This window comes from Dryobates pubescens, chromosome 6, assembly GCF_014839835.1.
Source record: "Dryobates pubescens isolate bDryPub1 chromosome 6, bDryPub1.pri, whole genome shotgun sequence".
Taxonomy (NCBI): Eukaryota; Metazoa; Chordata; class Aves; order Piciformes; family Picidae; genus Dryobates; species Dryobates pubescens.
The window spans coordinates 12,912,449-12,936,748 of record NC_071617.1 but is presented as its reverse complement, the minus strand read 5'-3'; the positions used below and the strand labels follow the sequence as shown (position 1 = coordinate 12,936,748).

Genomic DNA, 24,300 nt, shown 5'->3' with positions numbered 1-24,300 from the left:
CACCAGCCTTGTTGTCCTTCTCTGGACACTGCTTTCCACAGGTGTTCTCAGCTGTGGTGCTCTGGAGGCTTGATGTTCATAGCTGGATGTGTGGTGTATGCCTGCTTCCAGCAGAGCAAATTTTGAGCAAAGCATAAGGCCTATCAGTTATGTTGGCTTCTGCCCTCCATGAAAATGAAACTGAATAGGTAGTTACTAGATACTTGTGAACAACCTGACTGTAGGGAAAATAATTGTTCTATTCTATTCTATTTGTCCCTGAAGACAATAAACTCAGGAAGGACTTTCACATTTCCTGTGTGAGACCTCATTACAGAGGGAGTGAGTTGCATAGAGAGCCACTAATAGCATTGTAAATTAGAGAATTTACTTAAATTCTTCCAGGTTTGAAGTTTGTTGTGTGGCGGTTTGGTTTTTTTGGTGGTTGATTTGTTGGGTTTGGGCTGGTGTTTTTTGGGGGCGGAGTCTTGCTGGACTTTTTAGTCCTAAATTATAGTCACCTGGACTGATCTGAACTTTGCTTATGAAATACAGAGGTGAAAACTCTGCCTTAAGATAGCTTTTTAGCATACTCTCTTTAATCATGTAGTAGCCGAAATAATCCATTACAGACAATATGTATTTTAAGCTGCTTTCAGGCAGGTTCTTAACCTTCTGTTTCTCCACATACCTGAAAAGTGTCTTTTATTTGCAAGTAGCTTCCTTTTTTTTTTTCCTCCCCTTTTTTAATTTTTTCAAAGCAGGGTACTGTTTCCTTGTTTGTAACCACATAGGGCTTAACATTTTATGGCTGATAGACACTCTTTTTCAAGAGAGGTATATTCTCTCCTTATTCAGGAAGCTGGTGGGTTTTCTATGCATGTGTGTTGGCCCCATTGTATGTCTTCGTTTTACCTTCCTGTTTCTTTTATTTCCCCCCTCTCTTTTACAGATGTCACCAGTCACCAGTAAGTCAAGGGACCTACGATGCAGTTCAGAGCGTGACACAAATGAAGACTCACCTGCTACACAGTAAGCAAGATATACTTAAAACAATTTGCTGTGTTACTTCAAATTTCATAAGCAGCACTAAACTGGGTGTAAGTACTGATGTGCTTGAGGGTAGGAAGGCTCTGCAAAGGGAGCTGACAGGCTGGTTCAGTGGTCCAAGGTCAGTGGTGTGAGGTTTAACAAGGCCAAGTGCCAGGTGCTGCACTTGGGTCACAACAACCCCATGCAACTCTACAGACTTGAAGGAGAGGAGCTGGAAAGTTGCCCAGCAGAAAAGGACCTGGGGATGCTGGCTGATAACCATTTGAAATGAGCCAGCTTGGTGTGCTTGGGTGGCTGAAAAGACCAACAGCATCCTGCCCTGTATCAGGTGTGGCCAGCAGGAGTAGGGAAGTGATCGTGCCCTTGTACTCTGCACTGGTGATGCTGGACCTTGAGTAATGTGTTCAGTTTTTGCCCCCTCTCTACAAGAAGGACATTGAGGTGCTGGAGCATGTCTAGAGAAGGGCAGTGAAGCTGACAAAGGGCCTAGAGAACAAGTATCATAAGGAGTAGCTGAGGGATTGTTAGTCTGGAGAAGAGGAGGCTAAGAAGAGACCTTATATTGCTCTCTACAACTACCTGAAAGGAGGTTATAGTGAAGTGGAGGCAAGTCTCTTCTCTCTAGTATCAAGTGATAAAACCTTTTTACAAAGTCAATGTTTTTAGAAAGTAAATGAATATTTCAGGTTGGGTGAGGCCTTGAGCAGCTGAGTCTAGCTGAGAGGCAGCCGTGCCCATGGTGGGGAGGTTGGAGTAAAAGATCTCTGAGGTCACTTCCAACCTAAGCCATTCTATGATTCTATGGCCAGGAGAGGTTGAGATCAGATATTATGAAAACTTGTTTTACTGAAAGGGTGGTCAGGTTTTGGAGTGGGCTGTCCAGGGAAGTGATGGAGTCACTGTCCCTAGAGGTGTTCAAAAAATGTGTAGACATCACACTCTGGGACATGATTTAATGGCCATGGTGGCAATTAGGTCAACAGTTGGACTCAATGATCTTTCAGGTCTTTTCCAACCAAAACAATTCTATGGTTCTACATCTGCTGTTAAAAAAACTGGGAGAAATGTTGTCAGGGTTATTTTTTTCTAGCACACAAAACAAGAAGTTAGTTTTAGGATAATCATTCCAAAAGTACTTCACACATGAAACATGAAGGAATCATAGAATGGCTTAGGTTGGGAGGGACCTTATTGATCATCTACTCCAACCTCCCTGCCATGGCCAGGGATGCCTAACAACTAGACTCAGTTGCTCAAAGCCTTATCTAACATGGCCTTGGACACCCTCAGGCAGGAGACATCCACAGCCTCCTTGGGCAACCTATTCCAGAGTCCCACCACCCTTGTACTGAAGAACTTCTTCCTAAGATCCAGTGTAACCCTACTCTCCCTCAGCTTCAGACCATTACCCCTTGTCCCATTGCTAGACATCTTTACAAAAAGTCCCTCTCCAGCCTTCAAGTCAGCTCCCTTGAGGTATTGGAAGGCAGCTCTAAGATACCCCCAGAGTCTTCCCTTCTCTAGGCTGAACAACCCCAGCTCCCTCAGCCTATCCTCACAGCAGAGGTTTTTCAGACCTTGGATCATCTTTGTGGCCCTCCTCTGGACTCATTCCAGCAGCTCTGTGTCCTCCTTATGATGGGGACACCAGAACCAGACACAGTATTCAAGGTGGGGTGTCACAAGAGCAGTGGAAAGGGGAAGAATCACATCTCTTGGCCACACTCCTCTTGATGCAGCCCAGAATGCATCATAGAATTATAGAAGCGTAGAATTATAGAACATTAGGGGTTGGAAGGGACCTCCAGAGATCATCAAGTCCAACCCCGCTGCCAAAGCAGGATCACCTAGGGTAGGCTGCACAGAAGTGCATCCAGGTGGGTTTTGAAAGTCTCCAGAGAAGACTCCACAACCTCTCTGGGCAGCCTGTTCCAGTGCTTCCTCACCTTCACTGTGAAGGAAGTAACAGTTTGTGTGTGTCTGTATAGATACACATATATACTCTGTCCCCAAGAAGAGCAAGCACATAAGAATCAAACCTCAGGGATGTGGGATTGCCCTGTGTCATCCCTCAGCTGTGTGTATTAGGCTTTGTTGCTGCAAACTGCAAGCTGTTTTTGCACCTTCTAAAAATTAACTGATGTAAACGACAGAAGTTTGTCATGTAGTGAGAAGACAACATTTGCTAAAAAGTTGGATGTGTTCATTGTGTGAAAGCTGCAAACAGATAACATCTCAAGATTTTAAACAAGAGCTTCCACGATGTATTACCTATTGCAACCATTCAGACTTCAAGAAACACATCTGAAAATACTTCCTGTGTTTGCCATTGTAGGTATCTGTCATCTAAGCAGTTGTTTCACTGATCATTTTCCAGAGTGGTCCCCTCCCCATGTAATTAATCTGCACATGTACAGTGTAGATGCAGATACATATCTAATTTCAGCTTACCTTTGTATCTTCATTTTCTATCTCAAGCTATATCTAGATCTGAAAATAAATTGTGAGTGGAAAGTTTAACCCTCATGATGATGAGGAGTGGGCCATGTAACTACACATGGGCAGAATTCAGCATTGAATTTTGGGCATAACTATTCTGATAGCATAGACATTAAGGAAGTTCCTTAAAAGCACAGTTACTGTGGTGGTTGGAACAGTATTTTAGAAGCCAGTATCAAAAGTTTGGTGTAATTCAGCTCATTAATAGCACTTCAGGAAAGGATTATTTGGAGTGGCCTTTCCAGGACGTCCAGTGAAGAATGTGGGACCACAGATTTAAACTGTGGAATCACAAATTATTTGATCAAACTAAAGATTTTTGAGTCACATCAAATGAGAAATATTCATTTTAATGGAGACTAAGGCTGTCCTTAGAACAGGTCACACTGAAGAAACAGAGCCCCAAAACCACTTCAGTTACCTTTCAAAATGTGGCAAGATACTGTCACTGAAATGTACTCCTGTCTCCTGAACTAGCAGGAGCGTCATGGAGATGCCATTCTGAAGTCATGCTTCATGTCATTGCTGCCCTGTCTTGGCAAAGAGCAGTGTGGCAAAGCCTCATTCACAAGCTTTCAGGGCACTGAGCCATTTACACCTGATAATTAGTGAGGGAGAGTGAAAGATACCATGCAGTAACATTTGGTGCTGAGGGACAACCTTGTCAAATTGAAAGGGAGTAAGACAGACATGTCAGTCCTCCTTGGTGCTGTATTTTCTATCCATGTACAAGGACATTGTAGGATTCCCTATGGTTTTGCTGCATTTTTTTCCCAGCACTTGTGTATTGCCTGACACGGAGAGAGCAGGTTTCACTGCATGCTTTAAGGTCAGGATGCAAATCTGAGTGATGGATTTCCTTGATCTTGAAGCTTTAATCTGAAAGTTTGCACTTTCCAAGCTCTTCCATGGACTAGAATATAATGAAATGTGATTCACTTGTCTTTGCAATCGTAGCAGTGACTGCATGTAGAATAGAACAATAGAACAATAGAATAAACCAGGTTGGAAGAGACCTTCAAGATCATCGCGTCCAACCCATCAACCAATCCAACACCACCTAAACAACTAACCCATGGCACCAAGCACCCTATCAAGTCTCCTCCTGAACACCACCAATGATGGTGACTCCACCACCTCCCCAGACAGCCCATTCCAATGGGCAATCACTCTTTCTGTATAGAACTTCTTCCTAACATCCAACCTAAACCTCCCCTGGTACAGCCTGGGACTGTGTCCTCTTGTTCTGGTACTGGCTGCCTGGGAGAAGAGACCAACCTCTGCCTGTCTACAACCCCCCTTCAGGTAGTTGTAGAGAGTAATAAGGTCACCCCTGAGTCTCCTTTTCTCCAGGCTAAGCAACCCCAGCTCCCTCAGTCTTTCTTCATAGGGCTTGTGTTCCAAACCCCTCACCAACTTTGTTGCCCTTCTCTGGACTCATTCCAGCAAGTCAACATCCTTCCTAAACTGAGGGGCCCAGAACTGGACACAGTACTCAAGGTGCGGCCTAACCAGTGCAGTGTACAGGGGCAGAATGACCTCCCTGCTCCTGCTGGCCACACTGTTCCTGATGCAGGCCAGGATGCCATTGGCCCTCTTGGCTGCCTGGGCACACTGCAGGCTCATGTTCAGCCTACCATCGACCAGTACCCCCAGGTCCCTCTCTGCCTGGCTGCTCTCCAGCCACTCTGACCCCAGCCTGTAGCACTGCATGGGGTTGTTGTGGCCAGTGTGCAGAACCCGGCACTTGGATGTGTTAAATCTCATGTAGTGAGTCTGTCTTTGGAAAAGACTAGAAGTGTTTGCCCTGGAATAGTAATGATCAGATATTATTTCTCAGTGCAAACATTATCTCCTAAGATACATTCTTACTGTACAGTTTTGTTGAACTACACTAGGTAGTGCTCTCTGCATAAATTTACAAGTGATTTTGCATGAGACCAAGCTGAGCGCTCAGATTGATCGATTGGGAATTATATGACTGACTAATTACGATTTTCTACCCCAGTTTCCTGATGCAGCAGTACTTCTCAAATTCTTCCAGGAATCCTAGTGCAGAGGGTCGTAAACTCCACAACCTTTTCCTTAGGGTGTTCCAGTATTAGAGCTGCAGCAGTTCTTGTATTCATTTCATGTACTTATTGAATACACAATTTACCTTAGAAAAAATCCAAACTATAGGTAGATAGTCATCAGTGCATTAGCAAGGCTGATGTGTAAACATTTTCATCTGCTATGAGTATATTAGAACAGCATTGCCAGCAAAAATGCTCTTTCCCTTACTGGGGACAAACTACACCTGGGAAAGAACAATCCCGTCTATGAAGAGCAGTAAAGGGGAAAAGGACCTGGGGGTCCTAATGGATGGAGGGTTGACCATGAGCCAGCAATGTGCTCTTGGTGGCCAAGAAGGCAAATGACATTCTGGGGTGTATTAGAAGGGGTGTGGTTAGTAGGTTGAGAGAGGTTCTCTTCCTCCTCTGCCCTGATGAGGCTGCATCTGGGCCCCTCAGTTCAAGAAGGACAGGGAACTGCTTGAAAGAGTCCAGTGCAGAGCCACAAAAATGATGAAGGGAGTGGAACATCTTCCTTATGAGGAGAGTCTGAGGGAGCTGGCACTCTTTAGCTTGGAGAATAGGAGCCTGTGAGGTGACCTCATTCATGTTTATAAATATGTAAAGGGTGAGTGCCAAGAGGATGGAGTCAGGCTCTTCTTGATGATGCCCAGTGATAGGATAAGGGGCAATGCATGGAAGTTGAAACGTGGGAAGTTCCATGGAAACAGAAGGAAAATGGTTTTTCCCCTGTGAGGTTGATGGAACACTGGAACAGGCTGCCCAGAGTGGTCATGGAGTCTCCCTCTCTGGATTTATTCAAGACCCATCTGAATGTGTTCCAGTGTGATCTGGTATAGGTGATCCTGCTCTGGCAGGGGCGTTGGACGAGGTGATCTTTCTGGCCCCTAACATTCTCTGATCTCATTACATACTTTAATCTTGGTTCATCAACTAATTTATGTGTTCTCATCAGCATTAAGCGTAACAATTCTGGTTACAAACCAAGTCCCCTTTGGGCAAGGCATAATACAAATTTTGAGCAAAGACAGTACCTGCCCTTGAAAGGTTACAGTTGAAATATTATTGATAGGTAAATAAAGTTACAGCTTCTGCCAAGAATGGGAATTCATGGTAGAAGTAGTGTAACATCTGCATAATCCCTGGCATCATCTCCAGGGCCAGTCTAATTCCCTTGTTAAAGACACTAACTAGGAAAGATACAGGAGCTTGAGTGATGATTTTGGCATTGTATGAAGTCTGATAAGCATAAGTAGCCCTTAAAGTGCTTTCTAACTCTGTAAATCTGTCATAGTCAGGCAAATTAAAATGGCAAAACCTATTTTATGCACTTTGCCTACCTGTCTCTTTAATTGCAAGTATTTTGATGTTTGAGTTTAGGAAATGGGGGGAGAAAAATTACAATGGCTTTTATGGGAGGAGGAGATTGGTTGGTTGTATTTTTCAATTACATCTATTGACTGTTGATTAAGACTAGCAGATTTTTAATATCATGATCAGTTCTCTTCAAAGCAATGCTATGATAGGTGAGAAAGTGGACTAGTGGAATGGTCTCTCATTTTGTCTTCATGGGTTTTCTGCCTTTGTTCTGCTGTGGAACAGTAGTTTCTGTAGCTGTTTCAGCATTATACTCAAGGGGGACAGGCAAACAATTGTTCTAACACATCAGCTGTGAGTGGAAAGTGCTCTAAATTTGGACTAACTTTGTGTTTCTTTTTACTCTTTTCATATCCACCTTCCTCTAGAGTTGAAAAGAAAAAGAAGAAAAGGATACAGAGAAATGAGAGGGGAAATCAGCACAACTTAATGGGTCTCGATACTCCTGTATCATCAGTTACCACTAATGGTGTTGAAAATGAACCTACAGCCCCCAGGGTAGAATTGAAGAAGAAGAAAAAGGCAGCAAGAGGCTCAAACTTAAGCACAAATGGAAAGACAAACACTGCCTTTGAGCCTGAATGCTATGATGTATAGTCATAATTTAATTCCAAATGCTGATGTGATACTCAGCACCCGCATGGAAGGCTGCAACTACAATCTCACCTCTAGGATTGGAAAGGAACAAATAAAGTACTCCAATATGCAAAATGGCACCAGTTGTGATTTACAAGTGGTGTAAACCTGTTTTGGTAGACTTTTGCTCTGGGCTCCTTGAAATCAACAGAACTTGAAGGTTCAGCTCCTCATTGGACTGGTAAAATCTGAATCTGACTTCAATACTTCATGAGAACCCCACTGAAAACAACAACATTGACCAAGTTATTATCTGATTACAACTTCACTTAGGCATTTCTGTAGACTGCACATAATCCACTGGGAGCAGAGAATCAAGTGAAAAAGTGGAGAGCAAAACAAGCCAAACCACTATGTGAGTTATTAAAGTAGCATTTAAAAATGTGTTGTAAGTAAAATGGAATGTTCAGGACGGTAAAATCCTGAAGGAAAATTAACATCACAGTGTACCTAAACCATAAGCTTTTTACAAAGACTTTTCCCAACATCAAATATTCACTTGGACTATGTTTTGCAGCTCCAAAGTGAGTTGTTGGAATAACCAGCTATGCAACTACACTGTCTTCAGTGGGACTACTCATGCTTACCAAGGTAAATAAATGTTGCCAATTGGAGGCAGTTCTATTTTTCATGATGAGGTTTTCTGCACATAATAAAGATGCATTGCAGTTTTGTCAGATTTCCTGGCTGCTTTGGCAGCAGTCTTGCCAAATGCACTTTCTTTTGTCTGAATGAAATATTTCATATCCAGCTGTGCTGTTTGTTTTACTTGTAGTCCTCACTCCCTTCTAAGTGTCAGTCTGTTTTTAATGACTATTATGTTGTGAACTTTTGCTAATGACTTCACTGAGTTATCTACAGTGCTAAATAATTTATGTTTTATATTAAACAGAGCACATTCTATCTGTTAGTGCTGGCATTTTTTTCTGGTTGATGATGTCCAGTTTATTTTTACTCTGCTAAGGAAATTCCTCCTCCTCCCCTTCTGAAGCAATAAATAACATAAAATTAGAAAGCCCTTATTCAGTAGACGGGGCACTTGATTCTATTAAAAAAAGAAGTGAGAATAACCATGTTGGGCACTGATGTGTGAAATACACCCAGATGCAGATGACTGGTTGCTATATATTGTAATACACCCATGCCCATGTTTCAAAGCCAGGAAAATCTGCAAACTTGCTCCCTTTGAGTAAAGCATGGCATCACATACTCTTCTTTCTGGCCCCACCGGTTAACTGTTCTTTGCTAACAGTGCTGGCTTTGCTCTACCTACAGCATGTGTCCAGAATCCTCCCCTACCAGGGGGTTTGCATATGTATGCTGGAAACTTACCAATGTCTATTTCCCCAGTCAGAGGTGGTGTAAAATTATCTTTGTCCTGGGACTGCCTGATTCAGGGAGGCTCCTAGCCTCTTACCTCTGTGCTTTTGCAATGTAATGTAATGCATCATTCTATGCAACTTGTAGGATTTAAAGGATTTATAAAAGGGATGAATCTCAACATTTTAATTTCCTTAACATGTCCTGGATCACATTTAAAATAAGGACAGAGCATGACATCAAGCCCCACGTCAGGGAGAGCTGAGCAGTAGCTAAGTTCTGGGAGCTCATTGGAAAGCATTGTAAAATGTTAATTTGGCATTGTGGACGCTGAAGACAGAAATAACACTTCAGATAAACACCACAGAGAGATGGTGGTTCTAATCAAAGGCACAGCACCTCCTTTCATGCTTGCGAAGTAGGGCTCCAATTATGTTCACTGCTCTGAAGCTGAATAGAGCTGCTTTGCCACACTTTCCAAATTGAGAGGAGAGGCAGCAGTAGTGTCTTCCAAGGCACAGTTCCAAATAACAATTAAGCAGAAGGAATCAGATAAGAGCCAAACATGAAAATGCAGGGATCTGAAAATAAACTTTTCATAATGTTTTGTTGTACTTCCAATAGCTTTTGTTTTGTTTTCTTTGTTTTTTTTATCTTCCTCTCCACCACACGGTTGGTTCAACACTTCTGATCCTTTATCCCATGTCACTGTGGTGCTAGATTTTTTTTTGCCTTCACTTAACAGAAAATGACCAAAAAGATCTGATTATTTTTTTAAAGGTCTAAGTGGTCTTTCAGTATTCAAAGTAGATGAATACTAAAATCTCATTACTAATTAAGATGGCTTAACATCAAAGACAGGTTTTACCTTTCCTTCAGAAATGTGGCTTCAGCAAACTGCTTTCCTCTTCAGCGTTAGTAGATTCTTTACTCTTCAGACAATGCCATTGAGATTTTATTCTTAGGAGAAAGGTTGAAAGTTAAGAGACAGCTTAGATTAGGGCAATACTTGAAAAAAAAAAAGCCAAACAAGGTTTTAGTTTAAACTTTATGTAATGCTTCTTGTTTCTGTTGGTATTACTCCTGAAAATCACTTTCAAATGAACATTTGTGTACATTTGCTGAAAATTGTCCCAAGTATTTAAAGGGCTTAAAATTTCAGTGGAAGAAAAGAATCCCAGGAGTATCCAGATTACCTGCTGGAAACAAATTTCATTCTTTTATTTTTCTGAAGATCTACATCAAGTGTCTTCAACTATTAGTGCCCTGCAAAACTGCTTTCTGTGCCATGAATTACAGTACAAGACTTATAAAAGCCTATTTGAAGGATATTTGGTTGGGTGGTTTTTTTTTTAGAGGGTGGTACAAGTTCATTGCTGGAACAAAGCAGATAAACCTTTACTTTAAAAAGGGGTAAATATTAGGTAGTTATAACTGCCCGGTGATAACAGCACCGTGAGTCTTTCATTGTTCTGCCGGGTTTAGGTTTTGTGAGTGTGGTGACAGCACGCGGTTCCTATTACATTTTTATGACCCGGCAGAGACACTGAGAGCAGTGCATAAATTAGCAAAACAGAAAAGAAGGGCTGGCCCGTTTTCCCTGTGTTTCCCCATAGCCATCAGATTGCATTGGGTTGGTTTGTTGGTTGGTTTTTGGTGTGGGTTTTTTTTTTTTTCCCTTAAAATAATTTGAGGAACAGACATCATAAAACACAATAAGTGTATTTGTAGCATCACTTAATTCAGAAGGCAGTAGGGGACGGATCACAGTCAAACAAGGGCTAATGAGAACACAGAGGAACATGACAACTGAAAGTCTCTGTTGACTAGTGAACTAAATCTGCCGGCTGGACCCAATTGTCTGATGGAGAATTGAATGTAAGGATCATTTAGGGTTAACAATGGCCCATTACAAGCAAAAGCAGACAGCTATGAAAAATAGCCGGCATGGTAGCCATTCTGCAGGGACCATGGATACAAACTTGATAATGAGGCACTTCATTCACTACATCCTTCTGCTCTAATTACGAAGGTGAATAGGAAATACTTCATTTAAGGCGGGAACAGACTAAAGCAAAAACACTTGTTTGGTAAACACAAAGAGTGGTGAATTTTTTTTAATGATCTTTCTTCTAGCATGTATGAAATTAGTATGTATGCAGTGCAACCTATTTTATGGATGTGGAAATTGGGAGGGGAGAGGAGCGTTTTCTGAATACTGAAGGGTGGCCAGAAAGATTTGTGTGCAGGTTTGTGCGTGGGGGGTTTTCCCTTAGCGTTTTGCAGAGTGACTCTCCAGAATGTTTTGGACAAGTTAATTTACAGATGTACACCTGCACTTATAAAAACATACTGTGTTAGTTCAAGGAGTGTTACTGCTTGGAATATAAAATATGTGTATTAGGAACACAACTACTGCACAGAAGGAGTAGAAACGAGGAGGTCTGAGAGAAGGAAATAAGCAACTTAAGAAGGAAACTGCTGTCTGGAGGAGACTTGCAAGAATGTGGCAATGAGAAATTGGAACTTAAGAAGGAACAAGACAGTGAGAAGGCATGTTATGGCAGAGCTTTGGTGGCTTCAGTCATGTTTTAATACACACTTTTTAATATGTTTCAGTTCTATGCCATTTACAGGAGCATTTTGGGCTAACTCTTAGAACCCATGAAGAATATTCTCCAGTGTCTCTCCAGTGACTTGTAGGTCAGTATAGTTCTAACTCTGAGCTAGAAAGATCCGTATTATCTATGTTTGCAGCACTCTTGGGATAGGTGAAGCTTTGGTCCCCTAATTTCTGGCTGAGGTCTTCAGAAGGCATGTGTAGAATTTTCTGCTGCTGCAATGTGAAGGTCTGCATTGATTCGGTGCACTCCAACCTGTTCATCTGACACAAAACAGCTAGAGCAGAGATGAGAATTTCACATCAGGTGTCGAGCTGCTGTTCTCAGCATCAAATATCCTATGATGCTTTCCTTATGCATAGATGTGTTCTATTCAGTGGTTTTGGCAAGACTTTTGTCCTTTGTTCAGTCTGTTATGTGCCCATCGCTAGCTGCCTTCCCTTCAGAAGGGTCTGTTTTCAAGCAGTGACATGAAAAATAGATTCTCAGTCCTGCAATCTGCTTGGATTAGCTGAGCCCCTAGACTCAAAACTCCTGGAAAGTCAGGGAGGATTAGGCTTTCAGCAGCAGCAGCGTGGCTGTAGTTCATATATTAGAGTACACTAACTTCAAGCACTGAAGAAATATTTTCTAGCTTGTATTCATAAAAAAAATAATATGGTAGCTGCATTTCATCCAAACCCCCCCCAACCACCTGATTTATTGTGGTTGGTTTGTTTTTGGTGAGAACTATGTCAGGCTGAATGAATTTGCACTGTGTTTGACTGGCAAGCAAGTTTACAAGACGAAATGCTCGAATGCAAATTACTTGACAGAAACTGCAGATGCCACTTTTGGCGGAAAAATGTTTCCACGCCGCTAAAGCGGTATCAGTCAAATCTATGCTGTGAGCAGAACATCACAGTTTTGTTGCACTTGCATTGCCTTGCACAGGCAGGGAGTATAGTAAACTCATGTGCAGCAGCTGTAAATTTTCTGAGGATTTATCTAACCACAAATACATCGAAATGGGGAAATAGGGCTATATTAAACTGTGCAAGATGCTGCTGGAACTCAGCCATTTCTGCAACATCCTGTAATTAATTTATTATGACAGGTCTGGCAAACTGAAACACCCAATACACTTGCGACAGGCTGTTATGATATAGCTCTTTGAAAACTCTGTAGTCACATAAAATGCAGGTAGAGTTGGAATAGGAGAAGAAGGGGGGTGGAAAGAAGAAGAAGAAGGAGGAAAAAGGCCACTATTACCATTGTTTCTTTGACTCTAGACGTCTTTCCCAGACTTACATTCACCAACATCATGAAGTGATCCTGGCAAAGTCAGTGCAGGCAGAGGTAATAACTGGAAAGGAAGTTGCAGAATATATTGGCTTAAATCCCACTCTTCTGGGAGTCAGAAAAAGAGTTAATGATGTTCTGTGGACATGTTCGACTGAGGAGCCTCTTTTCACACATTTTGTGAGTCAGTGCAGGCTCTGGCCATGTGTTTGGAGACTGAAAATAAGAAGTGAAGCTGAAACACTCTGCCAATTTTAACTTTCTTCTTGATCAGTCCATACTGTTATATCTGCCTATGTTAAAGACACCGTTTTGTTTAATAAGAGTGAGTTTCAATGAAATTGTCTGTGAGCTGAAAAGAGACATAATTAATTTCTCAGAAGCCAATTTTTCAGTGTCTCTTACTGCTTAGTTCTCACGAAGGTGACTAAAGTAGGTCCTCCACATACTCATCTTCTTACCCTCAATTTCTTGCTTCAGCTCTCAGTTAAAATGGAGACATACTGAATTTCATGTGTTTCTGGAGGCACCTTCCATCTTGAAGACTTTGCTGTTAATCCACAGCTAAATACAGCAAATTCAGCCCTGAACAACTGTATGATTTGAAGAAAAATCCTCTTTCTTCCCTTGTTTTACGTACTTGCTTGCACCACGCTTTAATGTGCACAAGTTAAGCCTTTGCATATGTGTTGCTGCAGGTGAGTGGTGCAGAGTAAATGCAAGTAGTTGCCATCAAGTGTTACTCACTTGGCAGTGTCATTTTTCATTATGGACTGTAATTGTTCCCTTAGTTACACTTTGACATTTTTATTTTACCATTGCATCATCAGCCTTTTTTTTTTCTAGTGCATGTCATCAGGCTTTTCACACCTTTGTATAGATGCTTTATAAAGCAACTGAATTTTATGTTCCACGTTGATTGTAGCACTCAACGGGGATATACAGTCATGAGTGTAGCAGTGACATCAGCCTGAGGCTCATTAAAATAAATGCCATCTAAAGCCAAGCCCTAGCAGCCTGCATAAGCCTATAATAAGCTTATACGGGGGTGGTTAATCCCCATTGTGATTTGGTATAATGTTATAATGAGAAAGTGACATCAGGGAAAGGGCAGAAGGGGCAGTAAATATGCTCTGCAGTGTGGCTGTGAGGGCTTCTGCTACCCCTCCTGCTTCACCAAGAGCATATCTGGAGCTGCTCAGGTCTGGACTACAATGGGTGGGCAACCAAAAATGGCTTTTCTGCTGAGGCAAATACTACAATGCAGTTAATATCTTGGGGCAGCTTAGACCTGTGTAAGCAGACAGAAGGTGTGGAGCAACATGTGGCCTGCTGGCTTGCTGCCCAATGAAGGATACAGCCTTGCAGGTCCTTTTCAACAAAGGAAACATCCTGGAAACAGAACTCCCAATTTAGACTCTAAAGCTCCTAATTTGTTGCCTCAGTCCAGAGGTCTGGATGAGAACCAGGCGGGCTCCCCTAGGGGCACGTCAGTAGGCAGGAGAGCACACTTAGTTCCCAGAGGGATGCCACCTGGGGCACATTCCTGAGAGAGGACACTGCAGGTTGGCACTGAGCAGGGCAGAGCCAGTCACTCCAGTCACTGAGCCAGCACAAGGAAACCAAGGTGGAAGCTCTAGACAGCACTTTTATTTTCCACATGCAAAAGGCAGGGTCTCTGTGTATTACCCTTTATACTCTTTGACAACAAAATAGGGTGGGGGTCTGGATCCTGTTTGAAACCTGGGCACCTGGCTCTTGATGAAACTCACTCGAGGCAATGGTTTTGATATCAGGTTCATAGACCAAGGGCTACAGACTTTGTTGCTTCCAGCTAGGTCCCTGAGTAGACTGAATTCATGGGGGGGAAAAAAATCTATGAATTCCCAGGTTCTGGTTGTTAATCAGGTTCTGTGTTGAAGGGCAGAGACCCATGTAGACATGATCTAAGTTACAGTTTCCTAATTGGTTTGTGGTATCATCTAGCATCAGTTTGATTCAATTTGCTTCATCAGGAGAGATATTTTTGGCAATGCTTAGTTAGCATTTACTGGGGGGGTTTCATGCCAGTGAAACAGGAGGAAAAACAGGACTTGTAAAGCTGACAGCCAAGTCGTACCACTATCAACTACAGTTTCTGCTGAGCCATCAAAAAATAGGGGGAGCAAGCTGTAAGATTTTCAGCCTAAATACACTTACAGGGCCTGCCACCAAAGATGATGCATCCTAATGTTTATCTCAGGTTCCTTATTCTGAGAATAAGTTTTATGTGGAGAGGACTGGTCAAACACTGTCAAGGTTCAGCCTTTTTGTAGGCTGAGGTTGCTGCACCGAATCGTTTGAACTCAGCCAGTTTCCCACGCTACGAGCAGTGCTGTAACATCTGTGAAAGTTCTGGGGTATCTTTTTTCTTTGTTTGTTTTCTGGTGTTGTTTTTCTGGGTTTTCTTTTTGTTTTCTGGTTTTGCTCCTTTTTTTGAATGCGTGGTAATACATATTGGAAACTTATCTCTGTATCATTGAAGAAACCTGTTCCTAATTCGTTTGAACTGTCGGTACCTTTTTCTGGAACCCTGCCATCACTTCTGAGAGCTAGAATCAGCTAAGTTTAGATACCTGCTTACTTAGGACCCAACAATGGACCAGCACAGCTTCCAGACATGAAGGTGCATTTATTTGCCCCTGAAGCTGTAGCTGAACGGTGGTTAACCTCGCTTGCAAAGTTTATTGTGTGACTTGGAGTTCCTTGGCATGAATACATCCTGCAGGGTCAGGTTGAATCCTGTGAATTGAGTAAAAGTTTCACGAGAAACAAAAAGAGAGTTTGCTTGTCACCTGAACCAGTGCAAAACCAGCCAAGTGTTGGAGCGGCACTCTGGCAGTCTCCCCACTGCTTGGTACAGCAGTGTGGCAAACAGGCCCTGCTGTACACAGATTTGTAAGCAGTGGCAAATGTCACATGGGATTAAGGGCTCCTGGAAGGACATGCAATTTGTGGTGCTGCTCCCATTCTCCCTCCCAGCCGCCCTCAGTTCCCCGCTGGCCTCCTGCGTCCTCTGTAAAACTCCAGCTGAAATGGAGAAATGGGATGGGTGGCAGCGTGCCAGATGCCCAGGCATCAAATGCTGCTTTTCTCTCTGACAGACACCCTGCCATCCATCCCCAGGGTGACTCACTTCTTCAGGCAGTCATGCCTCCTGGGACTCAAAGAACCTATTCACTCCTGGACAAATTTGTGCAAATATTGATATAGTTGCCTGGTTTTGTACCGGCCCTTTTGAAGGTTGGCTTTTTTGATTAGGCTACTTGGCCAGTTATTTGTCACTATCATTATAACTTTCTTTGACTGGAAAGGTGTGAGTAGAACTGGTTTTAGCTGCTTCTGTCCTAAGCTGCTGAGGTACCTGCTCTAGGATGAAAAGCACTTGAAAATGCTTTGGAAAGCTAAATTTAAAGTTGTAGTCTGGAACCTTAGTGCCGTCTGAAAGGCGAGGAAGTGATTTATCAAGAGGTGTTGAAATCATCATTTGTTTCCATTTTGTTGGGCCTCATTTACAGCTGATTTTGTGAATTTTAAATCAGATTAACCAACTTTAATCTGACACTGACATCCAAAATACTCAATGACCTAATTAATTAGCCTAATTTTATGGGTATTTACTTGAAAATACCAGCAGTGATTTGGGGATAAAAACTAGTAGTTACATTGCCACAGGAAGTGTTGTCCATTTGGACAGTTTTTCACAGAGAATGTCTGTGCTTAAATAACCTTTTTTTTGGGGGGGGGGGTAGGGAGGAGAAAGTCTTTGTGTGGAAAAACGCTGATGCTGAAGACCCAAATGAATTTGCTGCTTTGTAGTTCTAAATGGCCTGAGCAAGCCTGCACATGAAGTGTGACAAATTTTATTCCAGTAAGGTTTTTGATAAGGCTCATATTTTTTGATAAGCAAAGGAGGGAAAGGTGGTTTACAGTTTCTCTAGATGAAACTATAAGGAGTTGATGCATAAGTAATGCAAAAAGAAAAGTTGCATTGAAAGAAGAGGTACCCAAGTGCAGTTATCATAGCAGGGAAATATTGCATGTGGGGTCCCTGAGGTCAGTTCTCTGTCACTTCTAGTCACTATTTCCATTAACGAGCTGGATGATGTGGTAGCATTTATAAAACCTGTGTGTGGCACCAGGAGGTTGCAGGCTCTTTGCAGGATGTGACCAGAATTAAAAATTACTGGGGGAAGTGGAAGTAATTGTGCAAATTAGTAAAATGTGGGCCAGGAAGATTTGTGCTAAGTAGATGAAGAAGTAACCAGGCAAAAATCTAAACTGGCTCTTCAGGTTTGTGCGGAAAATGTTAAATGTGATGGCTTCAAACACAAACTAAGTGAATCAACAATGCCATTCTGGGGTGTATTAGAAGGATGTGGTTAGCAGGCTGAGAGAGGTTCTCCTCCCCCTCTACTCTGCCCTGGTGAGGCCACATCTGAATATTGTGTCCAGTTCTGGGCCCCTCGGCTCAAGGAAGACCTCAGGGAACTGCTCGAAGGGGTCCAGCACAGAGCCACAAAAATGATGGAGTGGAACATCTTCCTTATGAGGAGAGACTGAGGAAGCTGGGGCTCTTCAGCTTGAAGAAGAGGAGCCTGAGGGGTGACCTCATTAATGCTTATAAATATGTAAAGGGTGAGTGTCAAGTGGATGGAGCCAGGCTCTTCTTGGTGATGCCCAATGACAGGACAAGGAGCAATGGGTGGAAGTTGAGGCATAGGAAGTTCCATGGAAACAGGAGGATTTCTTTTTTCCCTGTGAGGTTGATGGAACACTGGAACAGGCTTCCCAGGGGGATTGTGGAGTCTCCCTCTCTAGAGATATTCAAGACCCACCTGAATGTGTTCCTGTGTGATCTGGTACAGGTGATCCTGCTCTGGCAGGGGGGTTGGACTATGATCTTTCAAGGTCCCTTCCAGGCCTTAACATTCTGTGATTCTGTGAACAACATGCTATGGCTGTTTGAAAAACAAGTCATCTGAATCTTAATATTAGCAGAGATGAAATGTGTAAGATCAGAAGATGGTTCTTTCTTTCCAAGCCATGCTGGTGAAGCCTCAGTGGGAATCCTTTGCTTTAGTTTTGGGCACCACATGCTGAAACTTGTAGACAAACTGAAGAGTGTCCAGGAAACAGCAGTGGAGGTGACAAGAGATTTAGAAACCTATGAGGAATGTGCAGGGAATTGTTTTTGTTTGTGTGGAAAAGAGATAAGGAATGGGACACATGATAGGAATGCTTAACTGTGCATAGGTTTTTACAGAGAGCAAGAGGTTAGACACCCCTCTCTGGTATAACCTGTGTCCATGTGATTTCATTACAAGGCATATCTATTGTATTAATTTTTCTCTCTGTCTTATGCCCAAGCTTAGTTTTAGCTGACAGCAGTGTGACAGAGCAAAATGAAGTATTTCTGGGGCCATTTAAATTAGATGGTTATATATTTCCTATCTCTGTGCTAAGCACATTATTATTAGTTGCCTTTTTCTTCCTCTACAATAGCATCTGTAACACCCACTAAATCAGTGTTGGTGCTTAATAACCATTCTTTGAGGGGAAAAAAAATGACAGTGAAAATGTTTTATTCATTATCTCCTCTGTCATAAATCTCTAGCTGCAGCAAAAATCCTGACCCTGAGTCCTTCTCCAGAACTCACGAGCCCATGGCTATTCAGTTTTAACTCTACTGTTCTGATGATTTATGGCATGGCCTGGGGTAAATTGAACCTCCACCTCAATTTCCCTGTCTTTAGCTGGAGATACTAATATTTGTCCTTCAGACAGCCTGAGAGATAATCTAGGTACAACTGCCTTGACAATGCACAGTCCTCAAGCCCTTGTCTAGCAGAATCTTAACAGTTTATCTGTCACGTACCTGTATGGCTCAGTTAGTGGTTGGAAAATTGTTCCTATTTATGGTGGGACCAAGTTTTGAGTTTGGGGTGGGTGGGACCAAGTTTTGAGTTTGGGGTGGTTTTTTGGTTGATGTGCTTCTGTAAACTGATGTTTCTCAGTCTCATGGCTTGGATAGGCAACTTTGATTCTCTTATTTTGGGGGCTGGCAATATCAGACATGAGATGAAAAGCTTTAAAAAAGGCCTTTGTGGATTATTCAGTTGGAGTCTATAACTTATCACAATGCACTCTCCCCTGACAGCTCTAATAGACTGGGGAACAAGTACCACTGGAACTGCAAAAGTCTGGCATGGGACTCTGGCCAGAAAAACTCAAATCCTTGAGGTATGTTCCATGGCAAGGAAAGAGAAGTTACTTTTTCCCTCAGGTTTCATGTATTTGTACGTGATAATTACCATCAAAACAGAGAGAGAAGATAAATGCTGGATAAGCTGGCAAGGAAAGGACCCAAGCTGCTGTCCCCCTCAAATGGGAATGCCTGTCTAACATACAGGGTGGTGTGCCAATTTGATAATAGAACAGAAGAGTGTTAAGGAGTACTTGAGGAGAGACCTGGCCTCTTTTACACTACATGAGATGATAATAATGCCCCATCAAAAGATAAGAAGGTCGTGCTGCGGTTCCAGTGTTTATGTCAATTGTAAGCAAGCCCTCATTAAGGAGTGGGAGTACTTTTACATTGAAAGAAGACTAATAACTGCTGTTACCACTTAGGCTTTTGCAAACTATGCAGTGTGACACTGTGACAGGAGAGGTGGGTGTTCTTGGGGGGTCCTGCTCTGTGCACCTTCAGTTCATTAATTCACTGAACAATATGTGTAAGCTAAAATAAATACTTCAGTCCAGTTGGGAAAGCCTCACTGTTGGAGAACTTGGTCTTTTTTTCATGTCCATTTTCCTTCTTTTGTGATCTCAGCCAGTGAATGAATGTAATGATCTCACATTTCTTCTCAATGGGGGAATCTTTCTCCACATTTCAGAATTAACACTCTGTTGAGGAAATAATGTAGTCAGTGAATGCAGTATTTGGTGGAAAGGAGGGAAATAATAGAGAGGAAATTAATTACACCATGTTTTTGTTGGGTTATTTTCCTTACCCTTTCCCATCCCCACAAACTCTCTGAAAGTACCAAATCTACTTCCTTGCAAGTAAAATATATTCGCTCCAGCTGTAATTTAGTTTTGTGCTACACGTGGGCACACGGATTTTAATGATCCCACCAGCCATTAAAATATTGTGGGGGTTTTGGTGGCAAACGATGGAAGATGAACGTTTCTAAAGGGGCTGCTGATGTACAGCTGACTGCACTTGACATATTTGATCATCCGTAGCGTGCTGCACACTTGGCCCTGAGGAAGCTCCTCAGTGTCTGTTCCAAAGCGCTGGAGCTGCTTTAGGGATAGCTTTCATCACACACTTCTTGCTCAGGATGAGCCCTTGGTAACTTAAAATGTGGAAGTCCTGCAAGCATTCTTCATTGCTGGGCAAGTCCTGCTGAAGTCAGGGAGAGCTGCTGGGATTAACTGCTCTTGGAATATCCTAACAAGGGTTCTGACTCACTTCTGGGAGTTTTAGCAGTGGCTTCAATGGCAGCTGGATTTTAGAGGGTCTCTTTAAGAGAGGAAAAAAAATAGACCAAGTCTGAATGGTACTAGCCCCTTGCCCAGCTTTCTATGTGCACAGCACTGTCTAGGTGCCCCTGAGGCACTGCCCTTACGGGCTGCCCATGGTGGCAGAGGAGAAGTGTAACTTCAGACTCTGCCTTCTCTGTTGCTGGTAGCTTGTGTAGGTCATGTTGACAGCATCTATTGTTCTGAAGCATTTGAAGGGCATCCAAGTTTTGGCATCATTAGATTATTGCCATGGTACTTGGGCTGCAGATCCTGTGCAATAAAAGGAGTTTTACTTTATGTTCAATCTCTATGAGCCGTTATCTGTGGCTTTCATCTAGTCTCCATTAATGAAAGAACAAATCATTCCTGGGACTAAATAGTTGTTTGACCATTCAAATGTATGCAAAGTGATATGATATATGACTGGGAGAAAGTCATTTGGCAAGCCTGGAATTCCATTTGCTGTGGAATTTCAATTCAGCAGTGTGAATCCAGTTAAATCCTGAAATATTAAACATAAGAGTCCTTTACAGCCAAAGAGCAGGTTTTGTCATACTACATTGCCAACCTGCACTGCCTTTCAGCTGAAGGTTCCCAATGATTGATATTTCTAAGTCTCATTCCATTTCATTGAAGGATGATTATTTATTGTCACTATCAATATTGCTGTAAAGAGGAAAATAGCATGATTGGGAAAAAAAAAGAGAGGAATGGGCTTGACCTGCAGCAAGCAAGATTCATAGAGAAGGCACTGTACTAAGCATGGAGATGCCTGAAGAAGAAACTGGGGATCTCCACTACCACAGACATTCAAGGAGAGCTTAAACAGATCCATTGCAGGATTGCTTCTCAGGCTCAATACTGCTTAAAAGCTTGAGGGTGAACACAATGACCTCTTGAGATGCCTTCCAAATGTATTTTCTGTTTTCATTGCCAACAAAACATCCATAACTTGCTGTTCTAATGTCTTGGCAAGGGAAATATTTTGCCTTTCACTCAGTCTGTGATGGCATCTTTCAAAGCAAGGGATGTGGAAGGCACAACTGGCACAGCAGCGCAAGCACAGCTGGCAATTGCCAAAGCATTGCATCACGGCCCAGCTTTCCAGCAGCTCTAGCCCTGTGGCAGGCTTTCACCTCTTGGGTCTGGAGGCATTGCTTTCCTTGACACTTCCCCCAAGAAGCAGAGTGGGCGGTTTTGCTGAGGGCCAGGAATGTGACTGCAGCTCAAGAATCCCCAACTCCAGGCTGATGAGGTGTTTTGAACTGGCTTGTTTGAAGTGAATCACGTAGGGCTCAACAGCTCTGACACCAGCGCTGAACTCCTGCCCTGCCAGCACAGCTGAGGCTTTCCCCCTCTTGCAGCCTGCCTTGTCCTTTTTATCCCAGACCTATGCTTTACTACCTTTACCAAAACTGCCTTATTAAAGCTACAAAGGCTTTGGTAGATCAGAGTTTGCACTTTGTTACAGCTGGACAGGAGCCTCAGAGTGTCTTCCAAAGTCTCCATACTGGAAACTGAGACAGAATTCATGAAAGCAATTTAGAAAGCTTGACAGAAGAGCAAGGTAGAGAGCATCTCTTATTTTTAATTCAAATGCCTGTCTCTCCTCCTAATGTGGTCACACCAAAGAATGAGAGTGAAAACAAGCCAGATTTTGCCTTCCTGTTTGACTTGTCTGTCATGCCATCAGTTGGCTTTTGGTGATGGGTAGGAAGCTGTCAGTGTTTGTGACAGAAACGTGGTTAGGTCTAATTCAAGTTGCTATGGAAAACCTGATGTTGGGGGGAAAGTAACCTGAACTAAATATACTTTCCTCAAGAGAAGAAACTTTTCTGCTTCAAGTTAAACACATTCTCCTCCTGTGGCTGTGGTGAGCCTGACCCTGGCCCTGGCGGGCTGGAGGGATTCAGAACCGCTCTGCCATCACTGATGGGTAACTTCTATGGAGGCCATCAGAGAACTCAATGTACTTCAGTTGATGATAGCTATTTAGCTGGTGAGAATGTGAAAATGAGGTAAATAATGAGAACATACAAATAATTTTTTACTTTTTTTTTTTTTGGTGGAGGAGGAGGAAGTATAAATTACAAGAATGAGATGAAAATGAGAAGCAAAATATAGGATACGTGTAAATGGAAAGATCCTGACATTGTGATTGTGGAATCATGTCCTTGGGGTAGCAATGGAAGCCTATAGTTTAGTACTTGAACAACCAGACAGAGAAGGAACACAAAGCACTACATGGAAGGGACCAATCCTGCCTTTTGCATGGATCATTGGGATTTTGCCTGGCTTCTCTGAGGAAGAAAGTTAAAAGTCACAAGGCTCCCTGGCCACCACTTCTCCTTGAGGATCTGACGGAATGTTTAATGTTGACAGCTCAGCCAGGCTGCAGCTTTGGGAGTTCTTATCTTCAGTTTCTGTTGTTCACATTCCCTGACTTCCTGTCTACAGTGCTTATCCAAGTTTATTGTTCTGTTTTACTATTCCTTGCTTAACAACTGCTCCTTTACACTCAGGAGCTGGCGGTGCTTCAGCAGTGGGTGATTTCTCTGTTTATCTTCACCACCTCATTCAGGTGTCAGAAGTAGCATGCTAACCTTGGAACAGTCTCCACAATCCCAAAATGCAAAGTTCCCCCATACTTTTGCTGTGTCTTTTTACTTTTGTAGCAAGCTTTTAGTGGCACAGTTCTGGACTAGGCATGATTATTGCATTTCTCTTCTCTTGTAGTTTTAAGTTTGGGGTGCAGGTTGGTGGAGATTTTGGTCTTCCTTTTTCCTCTGATCTGTCCTAGGCAAAAAGGGGTTAATTAGTCTCAGTAAAACATTGACAGTCACTAGGGACTGCCGACACTGAGATGAAAAACAAGACTGCACCTGTATGCTGGCAATTTCAGATACATTCTGGTCAACTATTTTTCTCTAGTACTTTGTTCTGCCAGCTGCCTCCGTGCTTTGGATGCAGGTGGAAGGATGGACTTTGCTATCTATAAAAAAATTTAATGGTGAAAACCAACTTCCTCCTCACCTCCCCCGGGGATCAAAGATAGTGCATTGCCACACAACATGGCAGAGCACAACACAGGCACCAGGCTGCGTGCACCTAGCTGCTGCATGGAGCTCCCAGCGAGAAAGAATACAGAATTAACCAGGTTGGAAAAGACCTTTGAGATCATCAAGTCCAACCTATCACCCAGCACCATCTAATCAGCTAAACCATGGCACTAAGTGCCTCATCCAGTCTCTTTTTAAACACCTCCAGTGAAGAATTTCTTCCTAACACCCAGCCTAAACCTCCCCTGGCACAGCCTGAGACTGTATCCTTGTTCTGGTGCTGGTTGCCTGGGAGAAGAGACCAACCCCCACCTGGCTACAACCACTCTTCAGATAGTTGTAGATGTCAATAAGGTCTCCCCTGAGCCTCCTCTTCTCCAGGCTAAGCAACCCCAGCTCCCTCAGCCTCTCCTCATAGGGCTTGTGCTCCAAACTCCTCACCAACTTTGTTGCCCTTCTCTGGACACATTCCAGCAATTCAACATCTTTCTTGAGCTGCGGGGCTCAGGACTGCACACAGGACTCAAGGTGTGGTCTAACCAGTGCTGAGTACAGGGGCACAATGACTTCCCTGCTCCTGCTGGCCACACTATTCCTGACACAGGCCAGGCTACCATTGGCTACCTTGGCCACCGGGGCACACTGCTGGCTCATGTTCAGCCTACTGTCAACCAGTACCCCGAGGTCCCTTTTCCACCTGGCTGCTCTCCAGCCTCTCTGTCCCCAGCCTGCAGTGCTGCATGGGGTGGTTGTGGCCAATGTGTAGAAATAGCTTGTCACTTTCACCTCCCTCCCTCCTCTCTTTCCTTTTTGTATCTTTTTCTTTTA

The 24,300-nt window shown here is 42.9% G+C and overlaps 1 protein-coding gene across 1 annotated transcript in view; it reads left to right on the top strand.

The window, feature by feature from the left end:
• AHI1 (Abelson helper integration site 1) overlaps nucleotides 1-7,981 on the top strand; it is a 95,180-nt gene extending 87,199 nt beyond the window's left edge. The window contains exons 24-25 of the mRNA XM_054162615.1: nucleotides 932-1,011; nucleotides 7,352-7,981. Coding sequence (XP_054018590.1) covers nucleotides 932-1,011; nucleotides 7,352-7,580 — 309 coding nt within the window. The 3' untranslated portion in view covers nucleotides 7,581-7,981. The remainder of the gene's footprint in view (nucleotides 1-931; nucleotides 1,012-7,351) is intronic.
• Nucleotides 7,982-24,300: the final 16,319 nt, after the last annotated feature.